Raw genomic sequence first — 23,857 nt, forward strand, 5'->3', positions numbered from 1 at the left:
CCATACCACCTGCAGGATGCCATTCTAGATGGATACTGCTTCTACTAACGTTTGAAGAAAGGAGACAGATTTCTTTAAATAGTTTAATGATGACCTTCCAAAAATGACCCTTCAACTTGCCTTATCTTGTACTAGATATACAAATCCATAATACGAATTACTGTCACCCTCTAACTGTACTCAGCACAGAGGAGGATGCCAATTGTGGATGACATGCCATTTGCCCGGTTGCTATCACACTCTCCATCCTTCCAAGCCAGTGGATATTGTTTTATAAAACTTACTCCCAAGGCAGCCCCCAACATTCTAATGAATGTAGAATAAGGTAGTAGCTCCTGAAGGACACACACAGTTCCTCTGAAGGCCTGTACATACATTTTGCTGAATCAGCAGCTTGTCGCCTTGGGTAAGAACATTTCAGCCAGCTTTCACACAGTGATCTGTCCAAGGTTCTGACTGCACATGCCTCGTCTAAGCCAGACCCTGATTTACCAAACCGCTAAAGCCATATCAGCACTACACATTTAAAGCACCATCATATCACTTTAAACAGTCATGGTTTCCCTCAAAAAATCATGAAGACTGTAGTTTGTTAAGGGTACTGAGAGTTGCCAGGAGACGCCTTTCCCTCACTGAGAGCTACAGTTTCCAGAGTGGTTGAACAATCAATCCCTCTTTTCAATAAGCTCTCTGAGGAGAATCAGGGTCTCCTAACAATAATTCTCAGCACCTTTAACAAAATGAGGTTCCCAGCATGGGGACTAAGCTGCCCTGCCAATATATGGCAACAGTGTTCCAGTCCAGCTACTCTGTGAACCCTGAGACCAGCTGCACAGGACACCCACTGTATTTTTCCATGCATTTGGCACAGTGTTTATAAAGGAAACCTACTGCTCAGGACCTAAATTTTAGTAGGTAGAAGGAGAACTAATGTATCTACATTCCGACAAGTAACAGGAAGAATGGAAGTATGCTGACTTGTGATGTGACATTTTTGGCGTTTTTTCCTCTCCCCTTTTGGTAAGCATTAAATTATATGCATGCTGAGAAAAGCAAATATCCCATGGTGGCTCGATGCAGGAGACTTCCTCAATCTGCTAATTATATTCATCTAAAGTTTCTCCAAGGGTGACCTAATCTGAATTGCAATGAAAATGTCAACCTTGAAGCCAGAGTTAGCATTGCCTGATATTTCAGATGTGTGAAAGAGGTTGATGACAGGGCTGCTCTTTTGACATTAAGCAAAGTTAATTAGACAACGAGAAGTTTGGCAGCTTCAAAACAAATGCAATCAATATAGCAAAACTGAGAAGCAGCAGAGGAGAAGCTGTGGTCACCTACCTGGTCCCTCTCTCCATGTGACAGCAATTCCCTTTTGTTCCAGTTTTCTGGCCTTTTGTTGTTTTCAAATCAGCCACTCAATTTGGGAGTATTCAGGGGAAGGTCATATTACACAGTGACCCAATAGGCAAAACATGTGAAGTGCATTAGTGTTGGTGTTTTAAGAAGAAGAAAAATGAGTGGTAATGTCATCTTCAAAAAGTTTAGTAATTATTTGGTACTATATTCACTGGATCCAAATCAAGCCAATACATCTACTTGTCATAACTAATGGATCCTACCTAGGGCAATCTTATTTTCCTGTGTGGTCCCAACCGAAGCGGGGGATTTGTAACAGTCAAAAGGTTAGTTGTTGACAAACACAGGATGCTGAATTATATAACTGGTTCATCCAGTTCAATATTTTCTGCACATACTGGCAAAGGCTCTTCGGAGTTTCAGAGAGGAATCTCTACCAGCCCTAGCTGGAGAAGCTATGGATTCAACCTTCAGCCTTTTGCATGCAAAGCATAAGCTCTGCCACTGAATCATGACCCTTCCCTTAACTCAGGGTAGATAAACATGTTTCATGCCAACTCCTTTCAGCACCAGGCAGCACTGCCAGTGGTCAGGGATGATGGGAGTTATTAGCATCCCAGATATTGTTAGACAACAAGTTCCCTATCATTGTCCTAATTGGAGAGTGTCCAGCAGAGGACAACTAGAATAGTGAGGACGCCTGGAAACTAAGTCCTATGGAGTTGGGTTGGTGGAGCTGGGTAAGTTTAGGCAGGAGAAGGGAAGATTAAGAGGAAATATTACAGCTGTGTTTAAATATAGGGCTGCCATACAAGTATTGTCATAAGGTAGATGGAGCAGGCTTGCAAGGAAAGATTTCAGATAAGCTTTAGGAGAAATTTATAGCAGTAAGATTTGTTCAACATTAGTCTCAGGACTAAGGGACGCAGGTGGCGCTGTGGGTTAAAGCCTCAGCGCCTAGGACTTGCCGATCGAAAGGTCGGCGGTTCGAATCCCTGCGGCGGGGTGCGCTCCCGCTGCTCGGTCCCAGCGCCTGCCAACCTAGCAGTTCAAAAGCACCTCCGGGTGCAAGTAGATAAATAGGGACCGCTTACCAGCGGGAAGGTAAACGGCGTTTCCGTGTGCGGCTCTGGCTCGCCAGAGCAGCGATGTCACACTGGCCATGTGACCCGGAAGTGTCTCCGGACAGCGCTGGCCCCTGGCCTCTTGAGTGAGATGGGCGCACAACCCCAGAGTCTGTCAAGACTGGCCCGTACGGGCAGGCGTACCTTTACCTTTACCTAGTCTCAGGACATGTCCTTTGCTGGAGATATATCAGTAAAGTCTGGGCAGTCATCTTTCTGGGATGCTGTGGCTGCACTGCGCATTTTCGTTCCTGCATTGTGTAGGGGTTGTTGTTTATATTATTTATACCATTATGTGCCAAAATGTGTTAGACTAGATGACTTCCAAGGTCCCTCACAACTCTCTAATTTCAAATTGTAAGCTTAGTTTGATCAGTCATTGTGCATGCATTAAAAAATACAAAAAAATTAAACACTTTTCGACAGGTGTGGGGAACAGTTGGCTCTCCATGTATTACTGAGCAGTAACTCCCATCATGCCATACCTGCTGGGATATTTTAGCAATATCAAGAAAGCCAAATGTTCTCCAGACCTGCATTACGTACCATTGCAAAAGGAAAGTCCCAATGCAGTTTTCTGCTATTTATTCAAATGGGAGATTCTCTCTCCCTACTCCAAACCTTCAGTATAAAATAGCCATTTATGTTGAGCACTCTGTTTTCGCCTTGCTTGCCATGCCTCTCTATGCTCCCTTGGATCTGAACTGCTGTCTTCTGTATCAAATTTGTCAAAGATTTGGCTTGCTGTTGCAGCCCTCTCATGTGAATATTCCCAGTGGGCTTGGGTCTTGTTCCTCCTGAAGTCAATGGGAAATAAAACTCTCAAAGACCTCAGAGGATGAAAGTCCCCAGGCTTCTTGTCTAAGTAAGAACTCAGGCTCTTTCTGCTCCAGTGAAGAATACTCAAAACATAAGAAGTAAAGCTACAAGCACTACTGGCCATACTCATCTTAGAGAAATGCAGTTCACATTTTGCATCAAACATACTGAAAAGGTTCTCAGATGCAGATGGTCAATAATAAGACAAGCAGATGCCCAGGCCTTTGCAAAACACTGGGGGAACATCTTCAGAATTCATTTAAGGTACTTTTACACCACTTTAACTGTCATGGCTTCCCCAAAAGAATCATGGAAACTGTAGTTTGTTAAGGGTGCTGGTAATTTTAGCTGTGTAAGCTGTACAAGTCCTAACAATTCGCAGCACTCTTAACAGACTACAGCTCCCAGGATTTTTTTTAGAGTGGGGAACGCCCTGGCTGTTAAAGTGGCATAAGGTAAAGGGACCCCTGACCATTCGGTCAAGTTGTGGCCAACTCTGGGGTTGCGGCACTCATCTCGCTTTATTGGCCGAGGGAGCCGGCGTACAGCTTCTGGGTCATGTGGCCAGCATGACTTGACTAAGCCACTTCTGGCGAACCAGAGCAGTGCACGGAAACGCCGTTTACCTTCCCGCCGGAGTGGTACCTATTTATCTACTTTCACTTTGACATGCTTTTGAACTGTTAGGTTGGCAGGAACAGGGACTGAGCAACGGGAGCTCACCCCGTCGCAGGGATTCGAACCAGCGACCTTCTGATCAGCAAGTCCTAGGCTCTGTTTAACCCACAGTGCCACCTGCGTCCCTGTTAAAGTGGCATAGCACTGCTTTAATTTATTATGTGAGTGTAACCTGGGAGAATTTAGTCTTGGGGACCATATACGGTATATAAACGCTGAAAATATGTCTCTAGTCATTCACAGGTCATCAACACACCAGCAGTCCTTGTTTGTGTTTTACAGGTGAGTAGCTACAGTCAAGTGTGTCCATGGACAGACAGATTTATGAACCACTGACTTTAAGGGTGGCTTCATCTGTATCAAAGCCTTTGCACCTGTCACCACTTCTTCTTGTTGCTGTGAATTCATCTTTAGCGAGGCCAGAGATTGGTCAGAAACTTAATGAGATCCAGATAGCAGGAGGAGAAGTAATCATGGAGCATCATGCTAATTGTAACTGCAGCAGTACAGGAGGGTAAGGGAGGAGAAGGGCACTAACTAAAACAGGTGCAGGGAACCTTTGGTCCTCCAGATGCTTATGGACAACTTCCATCAGCTCTAGCAAGCATAGCCAATGGCCAGGGATGCTGGGAGGCATAGCTCAGTAACAGCTGGGGGACCACATGTTCACCACACCTGCACTAACGTAAAGACTGGGTTAATTGATGCCATTATCATTTAAAGCTAAGCAGAAGCCCCCAATCTGGCTGGTGTCTGGATGTCTGGGACAACACAGGAGCCCTATATAAACTGAGCTTCACAAAACATAACCCACATTAGAGTGTCTTAGTGGGGAGGGCCATCCTTTGACGTACTTAAGAGTGATTTGCACTTTCAACTGCTAGCTCTGTCCTCTCTCTCTCCTCCCCTTCCTCTGTTAATTCCCTTAAAACAGAGGCATCTTGGGCAGCAGTGAAATGACCAGTTTGCATCATCATTGCTTTACCAGCTGGCTTAAAAGAAGAGAGAGAGAGAGAGAGAGAGAGAGAGAGAGAGAGAGAGAGAGAGAGAGAGAGAGAGAGAGAGAGAGAGAGAACACCCAGAGGCAAGGAAAGCAAGTTGTTTGTCCAGTGGAAACAGAAAATGAGGAACAGCAACAGACAAGAAAAGTGGTGCACATAGCAGGGAGTAAAGGCATTTCCCCCTTATTTAAATGATCTCTCCAAATTGTGGGTCATATCATGTCCTGTAATACTATTCACCACATCAAAACATGCCAAGTTTTTGTTTTGTAAAACCCCATCCCTCTGAATGCTTGAAAACGAATTGAAGGGGGGGGGGACACACCACACTACTGAGTAGAAATAGTGAAGAAAAGCTACAAAACCCCCCATTTGATGAGAAGCACCCAAACAAACATCTAAATGGATCTCGGGAAACAAGGATAATTAGGTAATTATGCTCTTTTTCCCTTTGGTTGGCAAAGGAGGAAATGCCATGGCATCTGCATCTAGGATGCAGACAGATCAACATTTGTTATCTCTCTTTGTGGGCTAGCTGAAGATTTTGAACAGATACCTACAAGGAAATTTAATAAGAGGAATGAGAATAGAGGGTGGCCTGCAGATTGGTCAAGGTGACTAACTGTTGATGAGAGATCATCTGCATCGTGCAACTAAAGCTTTTAAAAATAGGCCCCACCTTCACCAATTTTCTTGCAGGGTTTTAAGTATTAAAGCTAACCCTTTTCCCTAGGAAAATTCCAGAGCGGGGTGGGTGAAGTAACTCAAGGCTTGGGTTTCTAAAGATCCCCTGCAAATGGTGCGTAATCCAAGACCACATTTGTTGACCATAAAGGTGTACAACAGCCCTTTTTTTTTGCGATGACAGTGCAGAGAGAGAGAGAGAGAATATGCGATCTGAGTGCTAATGAGCTGACACTGCAGTGGCTGGAGCAATGTAGTGTAGTGCACTACAAGAGCAGAACAGAAAAAGACACCAGCAGTGCTTTATTTTGAGGGAATAGGAGCAACAGAACGTTAAACATAATTGAAAACCTAACAGTAAAAGACACCGTTGGAGGTTTTGAATTAAACTCAGAGAGACGGAATGTGTATATACACACACACACACACAGGTAGACATGCTAGGGATGGAATTATGCATTTAAGCTGCTCTGTCTCAATATACTCCAACAAAGACGTCTCACTTCAAATGTGAGCTGAACCCTGCAATGCCTCCGTATCCACCTGCTTACATTGACTTATGCACTCGTCAGACTTGCAAAGCAAGTTAGCAGCTTCATTTGGCATTTCCCACTCCCCAAGGAAGAGAGAGAACCCAAAGCTGTAGAATGGTCACACTATTGCTAACAGAGCATTTGCTCATCTGATTGGCGTTGCCTACACTGACTGGCAGTCGCTCTCCAAGGTTTCAGATAAGGAGACTTTCCCAGCCCTACCTGGAGATTCTGGGGGTTGGATCTGTTCAAAGCAGATGCTCCACCACTGAGCTACAGCTCAGTACAGCATCTCTCCTCTGTATCCCCAGATAGGTGTTAACACCAAGATAAGAAACATGGTATGCCAAGACAAAGTACTACAGGTTTATGTAGCAAGTTAACTGGAAAAGGGGGGAGTGCTTACACACACACACACATGATCTCATGAGATCAGAGTAGTTCTGCCTCTGAAAATAGATGATACCTTTTAGCGAATAGCCCATTTTCCCTTCTCTGTTTCCCCAGGTAAGTCTATGCTACCTCAGATGTGCACCAGGTTGCAGTAAACTGGATACGGCATAAGAAACAAGTCTTCTTCCTCCTTGATCAAATTAGAAAATGGTTTCAAGAGACCATAATTTCAGACCTTAGGACAATCTTCCTGGTATAAATGTTTCCTTATCATTCTGCCTCCACACTCGCAAATCTAGATTAGATCTCCGTTTATAGTTATATGACACTGCAAGCTGACCAGCCCTTAAGACACGCCCTGTTAAGTACCAGCAGTGGCGTAGCGTGGGTTGTCAGCACCCGGGGCAAGGCAAGTAATTTGCACCCCCTAACCCATGGATTTGCGCCCCCTAACCCTAACCCCCAGATGTTGCGCCCGGTGCGGCCGGCCCCCCCTGTACCCCCCACGCTATGCCACTGTGTACCAGAGCTCTGGGCACCCTGAAAGTGCCCTTGGTTACACCAGAGGGCAGAGTGAAGGTTGTACAGAAGGAAATTTCAGTCAAACAAGAACCTTTCTAACACTAATAACTGCTCAATAGCAGACCAGACTGCCTTGTGGGGCAGGGTGGGAGGCGCTATCAATTGCTGGAGGTATTTAAGCAGGAGGCTAGACATCTGCCAGGGTTGCTGTGGATGAAACATATGACCATTGCATCCCTGACTGATCCTTCACTGAGCAGAGCACTGCACCTGGATTCCTCGGGGAGGAAGGGCCATAGCTCAGTGACAGAGCATCTGCCTTGCATGATGAAGATCTCCAGTTCAATCCCTGGCATCTCCAGATACGGCTAGGAATGACTCCTGGTTTGAGACCCTGGAAAGTCACTGCTGGGTGGCTAATAATAATAATAATAAATTTATTTACTTAATTTATATATTGCTCACTCCATAGGAAAAAATACATGTCATTTAAATATCCATTTAAAAATACTGATAGAAGCAAACATTGAAAACAAGGTGGCATTACTTTTAAAAAGCATAATAACAAATAAAAACAGCAATAATTATCCGGCTATCTTCGGAATGCAAAATATTTTTATAGGCATTTTAACAACCCAGTGGGAATCAAATTTACACACACACACACACAAAACAACAACCTGGGATGATTTTACCCTAGGATCAAATAGTGAAACTATTAGGGTGAAAACATCTTCAAATGTCTTTAGGAAGAACAATATACCACTTGATACCTTTACAAGTGCCCCAGCTGAAAGAGAAAGGGGTGGTTAAAACAAAATAGGAACCAAGGACCTGAACATTTAGCACCATCCCAATTTAAAACATATTATAGAATTCAGTGATAAAATAAGAATAGTAATCCAACCATCTTGTCCCTTGCAGTATTCATTATGATGTGGCTCTATTTATAGTATAAACTTATATTGGTTTTATACCTATCACTCTAATTGCACCCAAGGAAGGTAATTTGGTAAAGCACTGAGTTTGTCCCCCAGCCACTCTTCGCAGAATCGTATTTCCCAGAGTCCCCTAAGGAAGGGAATGTAACTACCAACCTTCCCTAACCTGGTGGTCTCCAGATCTTTGAGAATACAACTCCCATGGGCATGGGCTGCATGAAGCTGGTGCTGAAGGGAACATGGCTATACTAGCTAAAGCTGATTGGATTTGTTCGAAACACCTGAATGGTGCAAGGTTGGGAAAGGATGGACTAAACAGTCTGTTGAATCTGCAGTGCAGATAAACCCCAAATTACGGTAGAGTCACTGCAACTTTTTCATTTTCGGTTGCAAATATCAAAGGCAAATATCACATGGTAGCCCTTGAGGGTAGGTGGTTGTCCAAGAGAAGCCACACAATTGTAGGAAAATGTATCCAAAACATAAAAAAGCATTAGCTCATTAATAAGGATAAGGGATTGGCAGTGGCTAATTTGTATACACTTTGGGGAACTAGGGCATATTTGTATGCATGAGCATTATGACTTTACAGAGGCAAATTACTTTCAGATCTGAGAATAGTAGTGGCCTTTCTGGATATTTATTTGTAGCTGCAAAGACTTCAGTGTTCAGTGGGCAGGACTGCAAATAATGTATTTCCACCCACTGTAATACATCGTCAACTGAGCTTTTTATTCCAGACAAGGTCACTTTTCCCTATCCTTTCTTCTGTGGACGTAGCCACAGATGCTCCAGGAGAATAGGATGCAGGGGGGAAAAAAGAAAATGTTTACCTTCACATATCATATCAGATACAAATTTACCGGGCCACTTGCATTGAATAGTCTGTTGGAAGTCTACTGCCAAATAAAGAAACGTAACTTCTTTTCAAAAGGCATGTATGGAATTCCATTGACAGAAGATATGACAATGGCTTAGACAGTTTCCTTATACCATGTCAAACCACTGATCCATCTAGCTCAGCACAGCCTACACTGCTTAGCACTGATTTTCCAATGTTTGTGATCTTCCCCAGCTCTATCTGAAGGTGCCATGAATTATACTTGGGATCTTCTGCATGCAAAGTGCATGCTCTTCCACCAAGTCACAGTCATCCCCCCTGAATTCAAGAGACAAGTTAAAGTATCCAACAGCAACTTTAAGCTGCGGAGACACCCATGATCTGAGGGAGTTTGCCACTGAATATCAGATACTTGAAACAAACAGGGGAAGGCTACTTTGTGTTTTGCCCTAAAGCTTCCCAGAAGGATGCTGCTAGCCACTCTTTAAAGCAGGACATTGGACTAGGATTAGGTAAAGATAAAGGGACCCCTGACCATTAGGTCCAGTCGTGACCGACTCTGGGGTTGCGGCACTCATCTCGCTTTATTGGCCGAGGGAGCCGGCGTACAGCTTCCGGGTCATGTGGCCAGCATGACTAAGCTGCTTCTGGCAAACCAGAGCAGTGCACGGAAATGCCGTTTATCTTCCCGCTGGAGCGGTACCTATTTATCTACTTGCACTTTGACGTCCTTTCGAACTGCTAGGTTGGCAGGAGCAGGAACCGAGCAACAGGAGCTCAATCTGTCGCAGGGATTCGAACCGCCAACCTTCTGATCGGCAAGTCCTAGGCTCTGTGGTTTAACCCACAGTGCCACACGCGTCCCTGGACTAGGATTAGTGATGGGGAATTTGTGGCACTACATGCTTTTGCTAGACCACAACTCCCATCAGCCCTGACCATTGGTTATGCTGACTGGGGCTATGGGAATTGGAATTCAGCTGTATTTGGAAGTCTGTAGCTTCTCATCTCTGGCTTGGATGGAACTCATGATCCAATATAGGGTGCAACTTGAGGAAAGATAAGCATGCTTTGGTTTCCTTTCCAAATGCTTAATTGCTAAAGCAGACTAGATTGCCATAAGCAAGCATCAAATGTACCCTATAATCACACTAACCACATGTATGGGCAAATAAGGGCAGCAACAAGCAACCAACAGTGCAACTCTGTGTTTACTCAAAATTAAGTGCACCTGGTGGGGCTTAGTCCTAGTGAAAAGAATTGCAGCTCCAGTGATGTTAAAATATGCAGTTGTGGAGGAGAAATACACCTTGGCATTACCATGTTATTTTCTAATTGGATTAGGAATGCATTCAGGAAGATCAAGCACAGCAGCAACAAGTAATATAATGCATGATATATGCTCCTGAGCATTTAATAAACTGTTCAATTCCAGTCTGATTGGTAGTATTCAGAAGAGTGAAGATAAAGAACTGCTTCTCTCCAGGCACAATTAATGCATGGAGTTCCATGGCAAATATCGAGAATAGCTTTAAAGGGGGTTAGACAAATGAGGATTGTGCACTGAGATATATAAAACCTCCAGGTTCAGAGGCAGCTTGCCACTGAATAGCAGTGAGGGTGGGCTATTGCTTTTATGCTCAGGAGCACATGACTGGTACCCTCTTTTCTGAAGCTTCTAAAGCAGGATCTGCAATAAGATATTGCTAAGTTGAGAGCTCCTGCACTTGTGGTCTACTACGTTCCAACCAGCCATGCCGCCTCTCAAGATCACCCATTCCATTTGCCATCTCTCCCCAGTTTTCTATTCCTCTGCCAACTGATGCTTAACATGCTGTGGCAATGGAGCATTCTCAGCCCTTACTGAACTGACAAGAAAGGGCATTGCACTCTCTTAAAGTCTCCCCTCCTAAACATGGCACTACCATGCTGCTTGGATGGTGCCTTGTAGCCTCCTTCCAGCAGCTCTTACAGCCCAGCTGGTGCCAAGTGCATTGCTCTGCTTTCCTTTGGACCACATCAGCAAGGTCGAGGGGGGGGCGTGTTGTCTGTGCAGCGCAATACCTCTATATGCACTGCCCAGGCTTGGTCCCCAGGGACGTCACTTCAGTACTTCTACTGCAGTAGTTTGACTTCACTCCCAGAACTACGCTCTATTGTCTCTTGAGAAAGATGCCAACGTGGCAGTACCTCTTCCTTTTTTCAGTAACCTCATTTTGCCTAGATACCCATTGTAACCAGATATCACTATTAGCTTATATAATGCTGCTGCGCTGGATGACTTTGGGGTTTGGCTGAAAGGGCTCTTATATTCTTAAATTGAGGGTAATTATAAGGCAGAATGATTACTTTGGATGCCACAGAAGAGCAGCAAGGGGCCAATTATTTTATCATTAGGTGTGTGTGTTTGTTTAACTGAAAGAAGAAGGAATGGTGTTTATTTTCCATCTCAGATCGACAAGTGTTTTAAACCAGCCTTGCAAGAGACTCTGGAATTTTATTGAAGGTTTATTCTGCAACATGTTTTCAGTGCTGGCCCACCCATAAGGCAAGCTGAGGTGACTGCTTCAGGTGGTAGGATTCACAGGGGCAGTAGATCCAGCCTCCAATGAATACATCACTCGCTGCTGTGGTAGCAGCAATGGCTGTGGTGTGCTCCTCCTTAGCTGCCCCAACCCCAAGTCACCTGTACAGCAGTCTCAGCTAATAGGAAGTGCTGCTGCCCCCCCCCCCCGTTCCTCTTGTAGATCTTTATTTTCCCCTTGTTCCTGATGATGATCTTCACTGACCCCTTCTTCCCTGAGAGGGCTGGGCACCATTTTGTGGTTTGCTTCAGGTGCCAAAATACATTGGGCTGGCATGCTTTTGCACAATATAAATGCACCAGTGGTGGATTTATTCTGCTCTATTAGTTTTTCTGTGATGCTTCCCAAATGCTGCCACATTATTGCTGACCTGAGGGCTTATAGAGCAACAAGGGTGGACAGAAACAAACATTTGGTGTATAGAATGTTACAGGTTTCAGCAGGAAGTTACAGAACATGTGCTGGTTGTAAATGAAGCAGTGAGACTGCTCCAAAACATTTGTAGGTACAAACAGTATTGGATGTGGGATCACTCAGGACTGTTCCAATAGCATAATGAACACAAATAATAATAACGTGTGCCATTAAAAGGACACCTTGAGGCACCCTTCATAGGATCCAAGCAGCGGTTTTGTGGTTTTTTTAAAAAAAGAACGTAGTTAATAGCCAATTATCATAAAAGTACAGTGCCTTTAGTTTAAATCCATATAATTGATATTTTAAAGGAAACTATGTTTGAGATAGGGCCTCTTGAAGGGATTACATTCATTAAGGATTACTACTCAGATATGTGTTAAGAGAGCTGTTCAGGAAGGACAGGATTATTAAAATAAAACTCCAAATCTAGACACAGGGTTTTATTGGGGGGCGGGGGTACTTGCCAACTGACCAGAGAAACAAGTGTGTCCCGCTCTTGTGCCTTTAACATTGCAGAAACCAGCAGATGTAGCTTTCCATAGCATTAAAAAAATCCTGCTAAGGTTCACACATATGTTGCTGTTATTGTCACAGTTTCAATGGTTTAAAAAACTGGGAACCTTCATCATAAACAGGACTATTGGAATTTTCATTTAAACTTCCAAAGAGCTTGAACTGTAAATCCTACACAAAACAAAACATAAACCAATAGGATGGAATTGCACAACTAGGAGCCTCCCTACAAGGGTCTGTGCAGCAGAAAAAGGCTTTCTTAAAACTAAGCTCACACATTCTCAAAGCTCATTGCCCAATAATTTTCATGTCTCTGGGACATCTTGCAATAGGATCGTGTTAGTCTCCCACACACCACCATCACCAGTTCAACTGGAAGGTCCAGGGGAAACATTTTACACAGATGTTATCATGATAACTAATTGAATTATTTGCTTAAGAGTAAGGATTTCTTTCTTTCTTTCTTTCTTTCTTTCTTTCTTTCTTTCTTTCTTTCTTTCTTTCTTTCTTTCTTTCTTTCTTGAAAATGCCTTAAGGTAGGGAACAGCAACTGGTAGATGCAAGACCAGATCCAGCCTCCTTGCTGCCCACCAAAGCTTTTATAAAAAGAGGTGTAGCACCATCATACAGAGTGGTTTTTGGCAGCAGGGCATGAGAGCTGTGATGGTGTAGTGGTGGCTTCCAGATGTTCTTGAACTCCAACTCCTATCATCCCTAACCATTGGCCATGCTGTCTTGGGCTGTTGGGAGCTGACAGTGGAAAAACACTTGGAAGATACCACTTTGGCTCACCCCCGGGCTGTAAGGTCCCTAGACTAGAACCAAGGAGACCCAGGTTTGTGTCATCCTGAACCTCTGGGAGGAAGGGACAGGATATGAATCCCTTACATTTTAAAACCACCATCCAGTCTGCAAAATGTACCCTTGACCCAAGTGTACCTAATTGTCTGGTGTTCAAATAATCCAAGTCTGAAATCAGACACCAACTAAGCTTTCAGTGTGGAAGGTCACTGGAACTAAAAAGCCCTCCTTGTTTCTGCTCCCTAAACAGCTTCCTTGGATTTAAGATTAGAGGCTGGCATACAGCCAGAGATGCTCTTGTTGCTGTAAACGTCATCCCTCTCCCAAACAAAAACAGATGCCCAAATATTAAGATGGGCCTTCTAACAGGCTGCAATGTAACAGAATGCGGAACTCACTTGCTTTCCTTGACCACACTACATTAATTCCTTGTCTGATTGCCTCAGTCTCTCCCTCTCTAGTCACTCTTTTTCTCTTGTGAAACATCAAGAGCTATGAAAAACACACATGCATTTGCAGTACTAATTTCTCCAGACTGTCAAGCTTTCTCCACCAATTCTCCTGCCACCCTTCAGTTCCTAGGGCATCCATCAGTTTGCACAGTCACACTGGTTTTTATCAAAGCATTCTCAGCAAGAAGAAATGCTATTTTTAAGGCAGAAGGAGGCCAGTAAGCCTATTTGCCTCTGCCACCCTCAAGGTCACTTCAAAAAGCTTCCTCCACATTTTGTTCCTGAGAGACATTATTTGTGAAATAATCCCCACCTACTTGCTCACACTCCTATCCATGCTGTTGCTAAATGCTGCTTATAATCTCCGCATCAAAGCAACAGAGGCACATGAAAATGTATCTTACTTGGAATTGCTTCCATCAGATTTATTGGGGGGGGGTGCTTGTGAAGGGGGGGGGAGGCCAAACCATATTCATGATCCCAACAGTAACATGCATTAAAAATGCTGCAAGAGCAATTAATGATGTCTTGCTGCAATCTAGTTTTACCAAACATGATATGCAGTTCTAGATAGCTTTTCAGGGCAAGAGGGAGATAATGTGTTTGGACGGTGGAGTTGGGGAATCGGTCTATAAACAGGCAGTGGCTATAATATGAAAAATCCAGCTAGCTACTTACATGCATTTGTTACTGAAAAACTGTTGGAGGAATCCAGGTGGTCAACATGGTAGTTCAAGTGAAAAGGTTTTTCTGTAAAATTCTGGTTTGTGTTGTATAACTGTACAGCAAATCGGAATGCGCTGTGCTCCTGGACTGTGTTTCTCATGAAAAGTCCCCCTGTAAGGCAGAAGAAACAGCATTTGTTTATTTGCTTGGGTAAAAGAACCTGCATATTTTCAATTGTGTTGGGAATATGCTATGCAATTGATGCTTATTACCAAACATCACACAGCAAAAATACTATATTCCATATCTAAAGCAACGTATTCAAACATATAATGCAGCTTACAACTAGGGTTTATGTGAAACATGTACACACAATCTCTATCTCACTTGCAAGGTTGGAATCTTGTGCATGTTTACCTAGAAGTAAGCCCCAATGACTTCCAAGAAAACAGGGATAGGATTGGGCTTCTGTAGCCCAATACCATCTATGCTTACTCCAGAGCAAATCTCACTGAGTGTAGTGGGGCTTATTCCTAACCCACAGGTATGCATACAATTGGTGCCTGCAGTCTATATGCCTCATATATGTTGGTGGCTCACAACAGAACCTTAAGGTATCATTTTAGGGCTTCGCGTTCAAACAAATACTTTAAACGAGCAAGCTGAAACAAATCCTACCAATATCACTATGGCTCCCCCCCCAAAAAAAACCCTAAACATGCGTAGCCCATTCCTATGTTTGCTTACTTAAATGAACATATCACTACATTCAATGGGGCTTGTTCCCTGGTAATGATGCAGAAACCCGGCTGCAGCCTTACCTGGAAGGAGTCCCAACTGGTTCTTACTTCCAAGCAGGAATGCATAGGAAAGGACCTTTAACCCTGCCATCCTGTGCATGCCTACTTAGAAGTAAATCCTGAGTTCAATGGAGCTTATTCCCAGATAAGAGGGCACAGGACTGCAGTATGATTAGGGGCTTAAACTATGGTGTAGATATACCCAAGAACACACACGCACTGAATTTAGTGGGACTTACTTCTGAGTAAACACAGATAAAGATCAGATATGCATAGCATAAGGCTCTATGGAGCCTGGGGGCTAGCAGGCTTCTGCAATGGTTTTAGGGTCAATCTGCTTGATATGTCTTGGCTCCAGGTAAGGGTTCAAAAACGTTCTGTTTTGGTCCCGGAGCAACACATAGCAGACACACGTTATGCACGGACAAAGTTTTGAACAGCAATGCGCACAGAGGTCTTCCCAACAAAGACTGGCACGGATCTCGCCTTGGAAGCAGTGAAGGAGAAGGCATTGGGGTGGACCCTTCAAACCGAACTTATTCTTGTTATTTTTATTGTGCGGGGGGGGCAGGAAGTCAATTCCCCTTCCCCCAGAGATGAAGAAACAAAAAGACCATCTGCTTCAGCCGCAAGATGGTCCAAGGTTTAATCCCCAGCACCATCTCCGGGTAGGGCTGGAATAAGGACCCTCGAGAGCCACTGCCAGCCAGTGTAGACGGCAGTGAGTCAGATGGACCAATGGCCTGACTTCCAGCGCATCCATGGGATGCATTCCAAAGGAGCTTCCTATGCATCGCTTCCACCGTTGCCTGTTCCTTCTGCAGCCGTGTAGGGAAGGCTACAGCCGCAAACGGAAGGGGGGCGGGGGAGGAACCCTAACCGAGGTAAAACGGCGCCTTACGCTAAATGAATACAACGCTATTTTTAAACACGGCTTGGCATTTCTCAATGCCCCAGAACCCCAGTGGGAGGGAACTTTGCACTCCCACTCGCGGAACAGCCCCCCCTCCCACTAAATACATTGGATGCAACGCTCGTTTGATGACATATGCAGGCAGACAAGGAATTGATTATTTTAGCCATCTGCCTGCACGCTCCCCTCCGTTTGTCCGCTCCAACCGCCCCCACTCCCCCCCCCACCTCGCTCCATGCCAGCCCAACACACACACGAGACACCCGATGGATGGTTGTGCCATTTCCGATAGCTTGGTCCTATTAGTCTTGGCACATTTGGGTCCATCAGCTCACACACCGTCCCGTCCCCCCCCCCCGCGTCCTCCGCGTCTGCAAACAAGACAATGTTTAGAGGTTTTAGAAGAGCTGCGAGTTACAAAAGCGTACTCCATTAAACGGCAGAGTTACGTGCCTCGTGAATCTTGTTGAGTGGGGAGGGAAGAGAGGGGGAGAGGAAGTTTTGGATTCAGGTGGATTACGGGGGTAAATAGAGTGATAAGACACGGAGCCTCTCTAGCCCCCTTTTTGGGGGAAGGGGGGAGATGAGTGAAAGTTTTGCTTTTCCATTGGGTGAGGGCTTACAGATAATTCTTTAACGAGAATAGCACCCCGATCGACGATCGAATCAAGAGGTGGGGTCTTTAACATAAATAAATCACGATTTCAAATGAGACTGCAAGTCTCATAGTACTGTTAATAATGGTACCGCAATCCAGGCTTCCGTCCCAGCGCTGCCCACCCTCGACCCATTATTAATCTGTCCAAAGGTATGCAGCGCTGCATTTTAATTTTAAAGCAAATGACAATTTCTTTTAGCGAGTGCCTGTCTTGGGGGATCCTTGCGGGAGTGGCGGTGGGGTGGGGGAGTGGAAAGAGGAAAGAAGTGGGGTACACGAGTTTGAGATGAAAAGGTAGGACCCCCCCCCCACATCGCCACTACTATCATCGACTTCTTTCAATCTTCTTTCAGAAGCGCTAATAATAATAATAATAATAATAATAATAATAAGGCGCTTTGGAAAGTGATAGGAGCTTCTTACCTATACTGATGGTGTTTGGAAAACCTCCGAGCGATTCCCCCAGAAGCCCCACCAGCATGAGGAAAATAGTTGGAGGCACCGGCTGACCCATATTAATATGTTTTTTTCTTCTTCTTCTGTTCGTCTAGTTTTCGTTTCGCTCGGTTCTTCTTCGGCCCCTGCAGTTGAGTCCCTACGACGAAACTGACCAGATGGGCATCGGCGCAAATGTGGGGAGCCTCAGAAGTAAGACCCTCTTCCTTCCTTCCTTCCTTTCTTCCTTCCCTCACTCCCTCCCGTTCTTCGCCCTCCTTTTCTCCCTCGTTCCTCCCTTCTTCACTCCAGCCTGAAAAGGCTCATTGGCTTGGAGGAGCTTGCAGCGCAGCCGAGCTGGGACTACGCTTGCCTCTCCCCCTCTTCCCCTACGCAAAGATGGTGGGGCGAGCCAAGCAAACGATCGCCCCCACCTCGCTAGCCTGCCTGCCTTTCCCCCACCCAAAGAGCGAGCCGCCCCTGATCGGGCCACGCGGGGGCTCACAGCTCAAACTTCATCTGCTGCCGCTTGAGCGCGGGTCGTCCCCTTTTCAGGCTCCCCGCACGAACTGCCGCAAGAGCCCCGCAAAACGCGGCGTCTCGATGTGTGTCAGTTTCACCGGCAAGTGAGTGAGAGAGAGAGGCAGGCGGGCTGCTGCTGCAACGCCGGGAGATGCGATCAATGGCAACACACCGAGGCTCACGTGGACCTTCCTTTAAAGCTGGCCCCTTTAAAGCTGCATTGACTCTTTCTCGCATTCCATCTCTGGGAGGAGGAGGGGGAGAAAGGAAGGAAGAGAGGGAGAGAAAGAAAAGAGGGAGGTATAGCCAAGAGACAGGGCGATGGCACGAAGGGGAGATGAGAAAGGTGGGGGGAAGAGAGGGATTGCGGGAGAGAAAGGCAAGGCAGGCACACGGAAAGGTGGGGGTGAGGAGTGTTAGGAAACATATTCATTTAGTCCATCTAGCTCAGCATTGTCTGCACTGAGTGGCAGCGGCTCTCCAAGGTTTCAGGCAGAGGACATTTCCCCTGCCCACCCTGGAGATGCCAGGGATTGAACCTCTGGGCCTTCTGCATGCAAAGCAGGTGCTCTATCACCAAGCTAAGGCTCTTCCTGCTCTCCCCAGGAGCAAGGCACCTATGCCTCAAGGCTGTTCCCCTGTTCATAATACCTGGACTAAGGAGTACAGCCTAAGGAACACGAAAGTCACCAGGGCAGCCAACAGGGTGCCATCCAGCTAGTCCAGCTCTCCTACAGCCAGCCTAGCCAATGACCAGGGAGATGGGAGATGGAGTCTAGTACCTGTGACCAAGTGGGAGGAAGAGTGTTCTTAGGCTTGAGTCTTCCATGTTACCTTCCCACAGGTATCTGGTTGGCCACTGTGATAATAGGAAGCTGGACTATATGGGCCATTGGCCTGATCTAGACAGGCTCTTCTTAAGTTTTTATCTTTCTGATGGAAGCTGCATAGGATGAACTGCAATCTCTGTACACATGTTTCCTTGGGAGTAATCCCTATTGAACAACAATGGGACTCCTCCCTTCTTATCCTACATAGCAATGGTGGGGAACCTTTGGCTTCTAGGTATTACATCTCATTAGTCTCAGCAAGCATAGTCAATGGCCAGGGATGATGGGAGTTGTAGTTCAGCAGCATTTGGAGGGCCAAAGGTCCCCGCCCCCATCTGCTGCATAGGATCAGGTCGCCACTCTGCAAATATGCTTACAGTATATCGAAATAAGCTCCTCTTAGATACAGTGGAGCTTCTTTCGGGTAGACATGCATAGGAACTGGGCTCTCAGGCTGCAGTCCGCCATGGGGAGAGTGAGTGCAGGTAGTGAGATGTACTTCTAGGCTTGGGCAGGGAATGCTCTGCCAAAGAGAGGATTTCAATAGGGATGTTAGTATTTTCTCAGCCCTGCAAAACAAACTAATGTCTGTGCTGGACAGCTAACCTTTCTTCTGCACAATCTCAGAAAGGCAAAAAGAAGGAGTTAAGATCTACAAAGTTGGATCAGTGTGGTGTAGTGGTTAAGAGCAGTAGACTCGTAATCTGGTGAACCGGGGTCATGTCTCCACTCCTCCACATGCAGCTGCTGGGTGACCTTGGGCCAGTCACCCTTCTCTGAAGTCTCTCAGCCCCACTCACCTCACAGAGTGTTTGTTGTGGGGGAGGAAGGGAAAGGAGAATGTTAGCCCACTTTGAGACTCCTTCGGGTAGTGATCAAGTGGGATATCAAATCCAAACTACTACTACTACTACTACTACTATTCTTCTTCTTCTTCTTCTTCTTCTTCTTCTTCTTCTTCTTCTTCTTCTTCTTCTTCTTCTTCTTCTTCTCCTCCTCCTCCTCCTCCTCCTCCTCCTCCTTCTCCCTCCCCCACCCTCTGCTTAAATGGTGAAAGGACATAAACACGCACAGGAACAGCTAGAGACATATCCAATGGAGCTTCTGGAAACAGAATAATAAAAAAGGGAGACTTTAGGGCAAGGAATGTAAATGCTTTGAAGAAAATGAAGCATAAAAGCTCTTTGCAGAGCTGGCTCGACAGTGCTCTCCTATGCATGTTTACTCAGAAGTAAGCTGCACTGCTTCTAATGGGGTTTATTCCTCAGTGAAGTTTGTTTAGCATTACAGCTTAAACCATTGTGCAACCACCAGTGGTGCTGCATCATGTTATCTGAAAGATGCAAGTTATTTTATTTTAGGTTATTCACTACCTTTCTATCCCACTTGTTCTCCGAGGTGGCTTTACATACATTCCCTTTATTTATTCCCAAAACAACTCTGTGCAGTAGGTTAGACTGAAAGATGCTGACTGGGCCAAGATCACCAGCTGAGCTTCATGGCTGAATCGGAGAGGGAAGCTTGGTCTCCCAGGTCCTAGTTGAATACTCTAGTAGCATTTGTTTGCAAGAGGAAACTGCCTAATACTGAGGCAGACCAGTTGCCTACTATTGCTATCTATGATGCTGACCGCCAGCAGCTCCCCAGAGTTTCTTGCCTGGAGATGCCAGGGACTGCCACCTTTCTCATTGAAAAGATCTATCAGTAAATCCTTATCTTTACTTTCCAACCACCCCTGGTATATATCATGACTAGCAGGCATTGAAAACCTTAGTAAAGGTAAAGGGACCCCTCATCATTAGGCCCAGTCATGACCGACTCTGGGGTTGTGGTGCTCATCTCACTTTATTGGCCGAGGGAGCTGGCGTACAGCTTCCGGGTCATGTGGCCAGCATGACTAAGCCACTTCTGGCGAACCAGAGCAGTGCACGGAAACACCGTTTACCTTCCCGCTGGAGCAGTACCTATTTATCTACTTGCACTTTGAGGTGCTTTCAAACTGCTAGGTTGGCAGGAGCAGGGACCAAGCAACGGGAGCTCACGGGGATTTGAACTGCCGACCTTCTGATCGGCAAATCCTAGGTTCTGTGGTTTAACCCACAGCGCCACCCGCATCCCCTTGAAAACCTTAGCATCCATGAATTTGTCTAATCCCATTTTAAAGCCATCCAAATTGACGACCTCTTCCATATCTAAGTTGTGTGCAGTTTCAGAGTGGTACCCACAAAGATCCTTCCTGGGTACTGTCTTCCAGGCTTCATGCTATGTTGTTATTGTCCTGAATAATATCGTGTCATCCCAAGAATGTGTACTTGGGCTAACTCTGAAAATGCAGGATGGGATAACTGAAGACAAGAGTGCATGAGAGTGGGGGCATCAGAAAATAAGAAGAGCTAGGGCTAAAAATGGTGATCAGGGACTAGAAGGATCTGGCAGAGCTGTAGCACCGGGGGGGGGGGGGGGACACACGAGCTAGCTGGGTCCCCCCCCCCGGGTGCAGCCTCCAGAGGGATGTCACTGAGGCTCCCAGCCTGTGTGTGTATGCAAATGTGGGGGATGCCAAACTGGATCTGGGAATGAAAAGAGAATGAGAAGACTGACCTAGCACCATGCAACAGGCTTTGTGGAAGAACAGCACTTCAGGTTCAGATCACCCTGGTCTAAGACTATTCACTGCAGCATTCTGGACTCCAGTGAGAATGAGCTGTGCAGGTACATTTCCCAATGAAAAGTAGGGTTGCCAACTTTTTTTTTTAGCGAGTTCTGCTTGCATGCATTTTAACCCACCAACATTTATTTATGTATTTTGGCAATTTGTTTCTCACTTAACCAAAGTTGTCTCTAAACACTGTGCAGAAGACATAATACAATGAAACTAAAAATGAGTTAAAGCCATATAATTAAGTATTAGCAGGCAATCAAACTTACCTTATGCATGTTGCAATGTTTCACTTGCTGATTTCTGCAAAGTGAACTGTAGCTCAAGGCAGAAAAGCAGGACTAGGCAGCCCTATTATAATACAGGATTCTGGCCCTCCTGAAAGCCCTCACTTCTTATTTCTTCATAACTACGGCCAAGCACAGTCCTGCTGGGTTAAAGATGCTGCATTTGTTTCATGTTTATCTGTCTATAGATTTTGCTGCTCTCTTCTTTTCCCAGCTCTGTATGAGATTCCTTAAAAGGGGGGGGGGGGACGAACAGACCTCTCAAGTAATCTCTTTCGTTCCTGAGCAAATGCAAAATAAAAATAAATTCTTATAGAAATGTAGGGAGCTGCCTTTCATACCCTGTTAGGTCATTCAGTTATCCTGCACAATATTGCCTACAATGACTGGCAATGGCTCTTCGGAGCCTCAAGCAGGTCTGTCCTTCTCATCATCCGCTGCCTGATTTTTTTATATGGAAATGCAAAGACTGGACCCGGGATCTTCTGCCTGCAAAGTGTGTGTTCTGCCACTGCTCTTTCCTAAACGCAGCTGTTCCCATTTTAGTGCCCTGCAAGTATGTTCTATTACTAGCCGCAAATATTCCTTCCAGCATTCTCTGCTGCTGGGTCTATGTATGCATCCAAACGAAGTGTGAAAAATGTAGTAGAATAGATTATACCAGTCCAGATTTTTGGCTATGGACACTGTATGTGGTTAAAGCATATATATAAAGCACACAACTTCCCCAAAATAAATCAGGGAACTGTACTTTACCCTTCACAAAGCTGCAATTCCCAGCCAGCTTAATGAACTACAGAACCTAGGATTATTTTTATGGGGGGAGACGAGACGGGATGTGCTTTTAAGAAGAAGAAGAGGAGGAGGAGGAGGAGGAGGAAGAGTTTGGATTTGATATCCCACTTTATCACTACCCGAAGGAGTCTCAAAGTGGCTAACATTCTCCTTTCCCTTCCTCCTCCACAACAAACACTCTGTGAGGTGAGTGTGACTAGCCCAAGGTCACCCAGCAGCTGCATGTGGAGAGTGGGGAAGCGAACCCAGTTCACCATATTACGAGTCCACTGCTCTTAACCATTACACCACACTGGCTCTTTAATGTATGTCTGCCCTAAACGGCCTTGGTCCAGTATACCTGAAGGAGCGTCTCCACCCCCATCGTTCTGCCCGGACACTGAGGTCCAGCACCGAGGGCCTTCTGGCGGTTCCCTCAATGCGAGAGGCCAAGTTACAGGGAACCAGGCAGAGGGCCTTCTTGGTAGTGGCGCCCTCCCTGTGGAACGCCCTCCCATCAGATGTCAAAGTGATAAACAACTACCTGACATTCAGAAGACATCTTAAGGCAGCCCTGTTCAGGGAAGTTTTTAATGTGTGATTTTAGTGTATTTTTGGTTTATGTGGAAGCTGCCCAGAGTGCCTGGAGAAACCCAGCCAGATGGGCAGGGTACAAATAAATTATTATTATTATTATATTTATTATTATTATTATTATTATATTTATTATTATTATTATTATTATTATTATTATTATTATTAGACCTCAAGCTTTGCTTGCTCAGAATATTCTCAAAGTAAACCATCCATCTTTTAACTCCCAATTCTCTTTCCCAACATCTTTTAATCTATGTTGCATGTCAGTAATTTTTCACCAATTATATGATCCATGTTACCTTCTTCAGCACCTAATAGGTGAGCTACATTTCAACTCTTCAGTGCAGAGCTAGCTTGTAGAATTTGGTTTGCTTCTAACCAGTAGACAGATGCACATTGCAAATTTAGTACACCAGCCTATACATGCTTGTATGATATTAAGCTCCACTGAATGCAATGGGATTTTCTTCAGGGCAGGCATAGTAAGAATCATGCTATGGCATGGTTTTATATCCATTTAAATATCATAACTTCTCAAAGTGAACTTTGTAGGGTGGTGAAAGTAATGCAAGTGAAAAAATATTAAATTGGACCATGGGATCCTTGGGATAACCAATCAAGACAATAATTTGAGTCGTCTAAGCCATGGATGGTAAGCCTGTAACTCTCCTGCTGTAGCTGGATTTAAACACCCACCAGCCCCTGGCCACCAAGGTCAGGGATGATATTTGTGGTACAACAATGGCTGGAGGGCCATGAGTTACCCATTCCTAGCATAACCCATGTTTTCTGACAAATCAAACACTTAAACCTGAGGAAATGTTTTAGGAAACAAAAGGCCCACAGCTTTGGAAGGAATATATATATATATAAAATCCAGATTAGGTATGTGTAAACTCATTCACCACCTGATTCAGAAATACTGAGCTTTTCTCAACATTTCCTAAGAGGTTTGTCTGACCAGGAACCCCCATATTCACCTAGGAATTTCATGTTAGGTGGAATTTGGGTACAAGTTGAAGACTTTTTATTTATTTATTTATTTATTTTATT

The 23,857-nt window shown here is 45.1% G+C and overlaps 1 protein-coding gene across 1 annotated transcript in view; it reads right to left on the reverse strand.

Moving 5' to 3' along the window:
- The window catches only part of LOC309362159 (glutamate receptor 3), a 206,118-nt gene extending 188,153 nt beyond the window's left edge, over positions 1–17,965 (reverse strand). Inside the window, exons 1-2 of the mRNA XM_081897719.1 lie at positions 17,124–17,965; positions 14,342–14,500 (exon numbers count right to left, since the gene is read on the reverse strand). Coding sequence (XP_081753845.1) covers positions 14,342–14,500; positions 17,124–17,214 — 250 coding nt within the window. The 5' untranslated portion in view covers positions 17,215–17,965. The remainder of the gene's footprint in view (positions 1–14,341; positions 14,501–17,123) is intronic.
- Positions 17,966–23,857: the final 5,892 nt, after the last annotated feature.

This window comes from Podarcis melisellensis, assembly GCF_964234715.1.
Source record: "Podarcis melisellensis genome assembly, chromosome: Z".
Lineage (NCBI taxonomy): Eukaryota > Metazoa > Chordata > Lepidosauria > Squamata > Lacertidae > Podarcis > Podarcis melisellensis.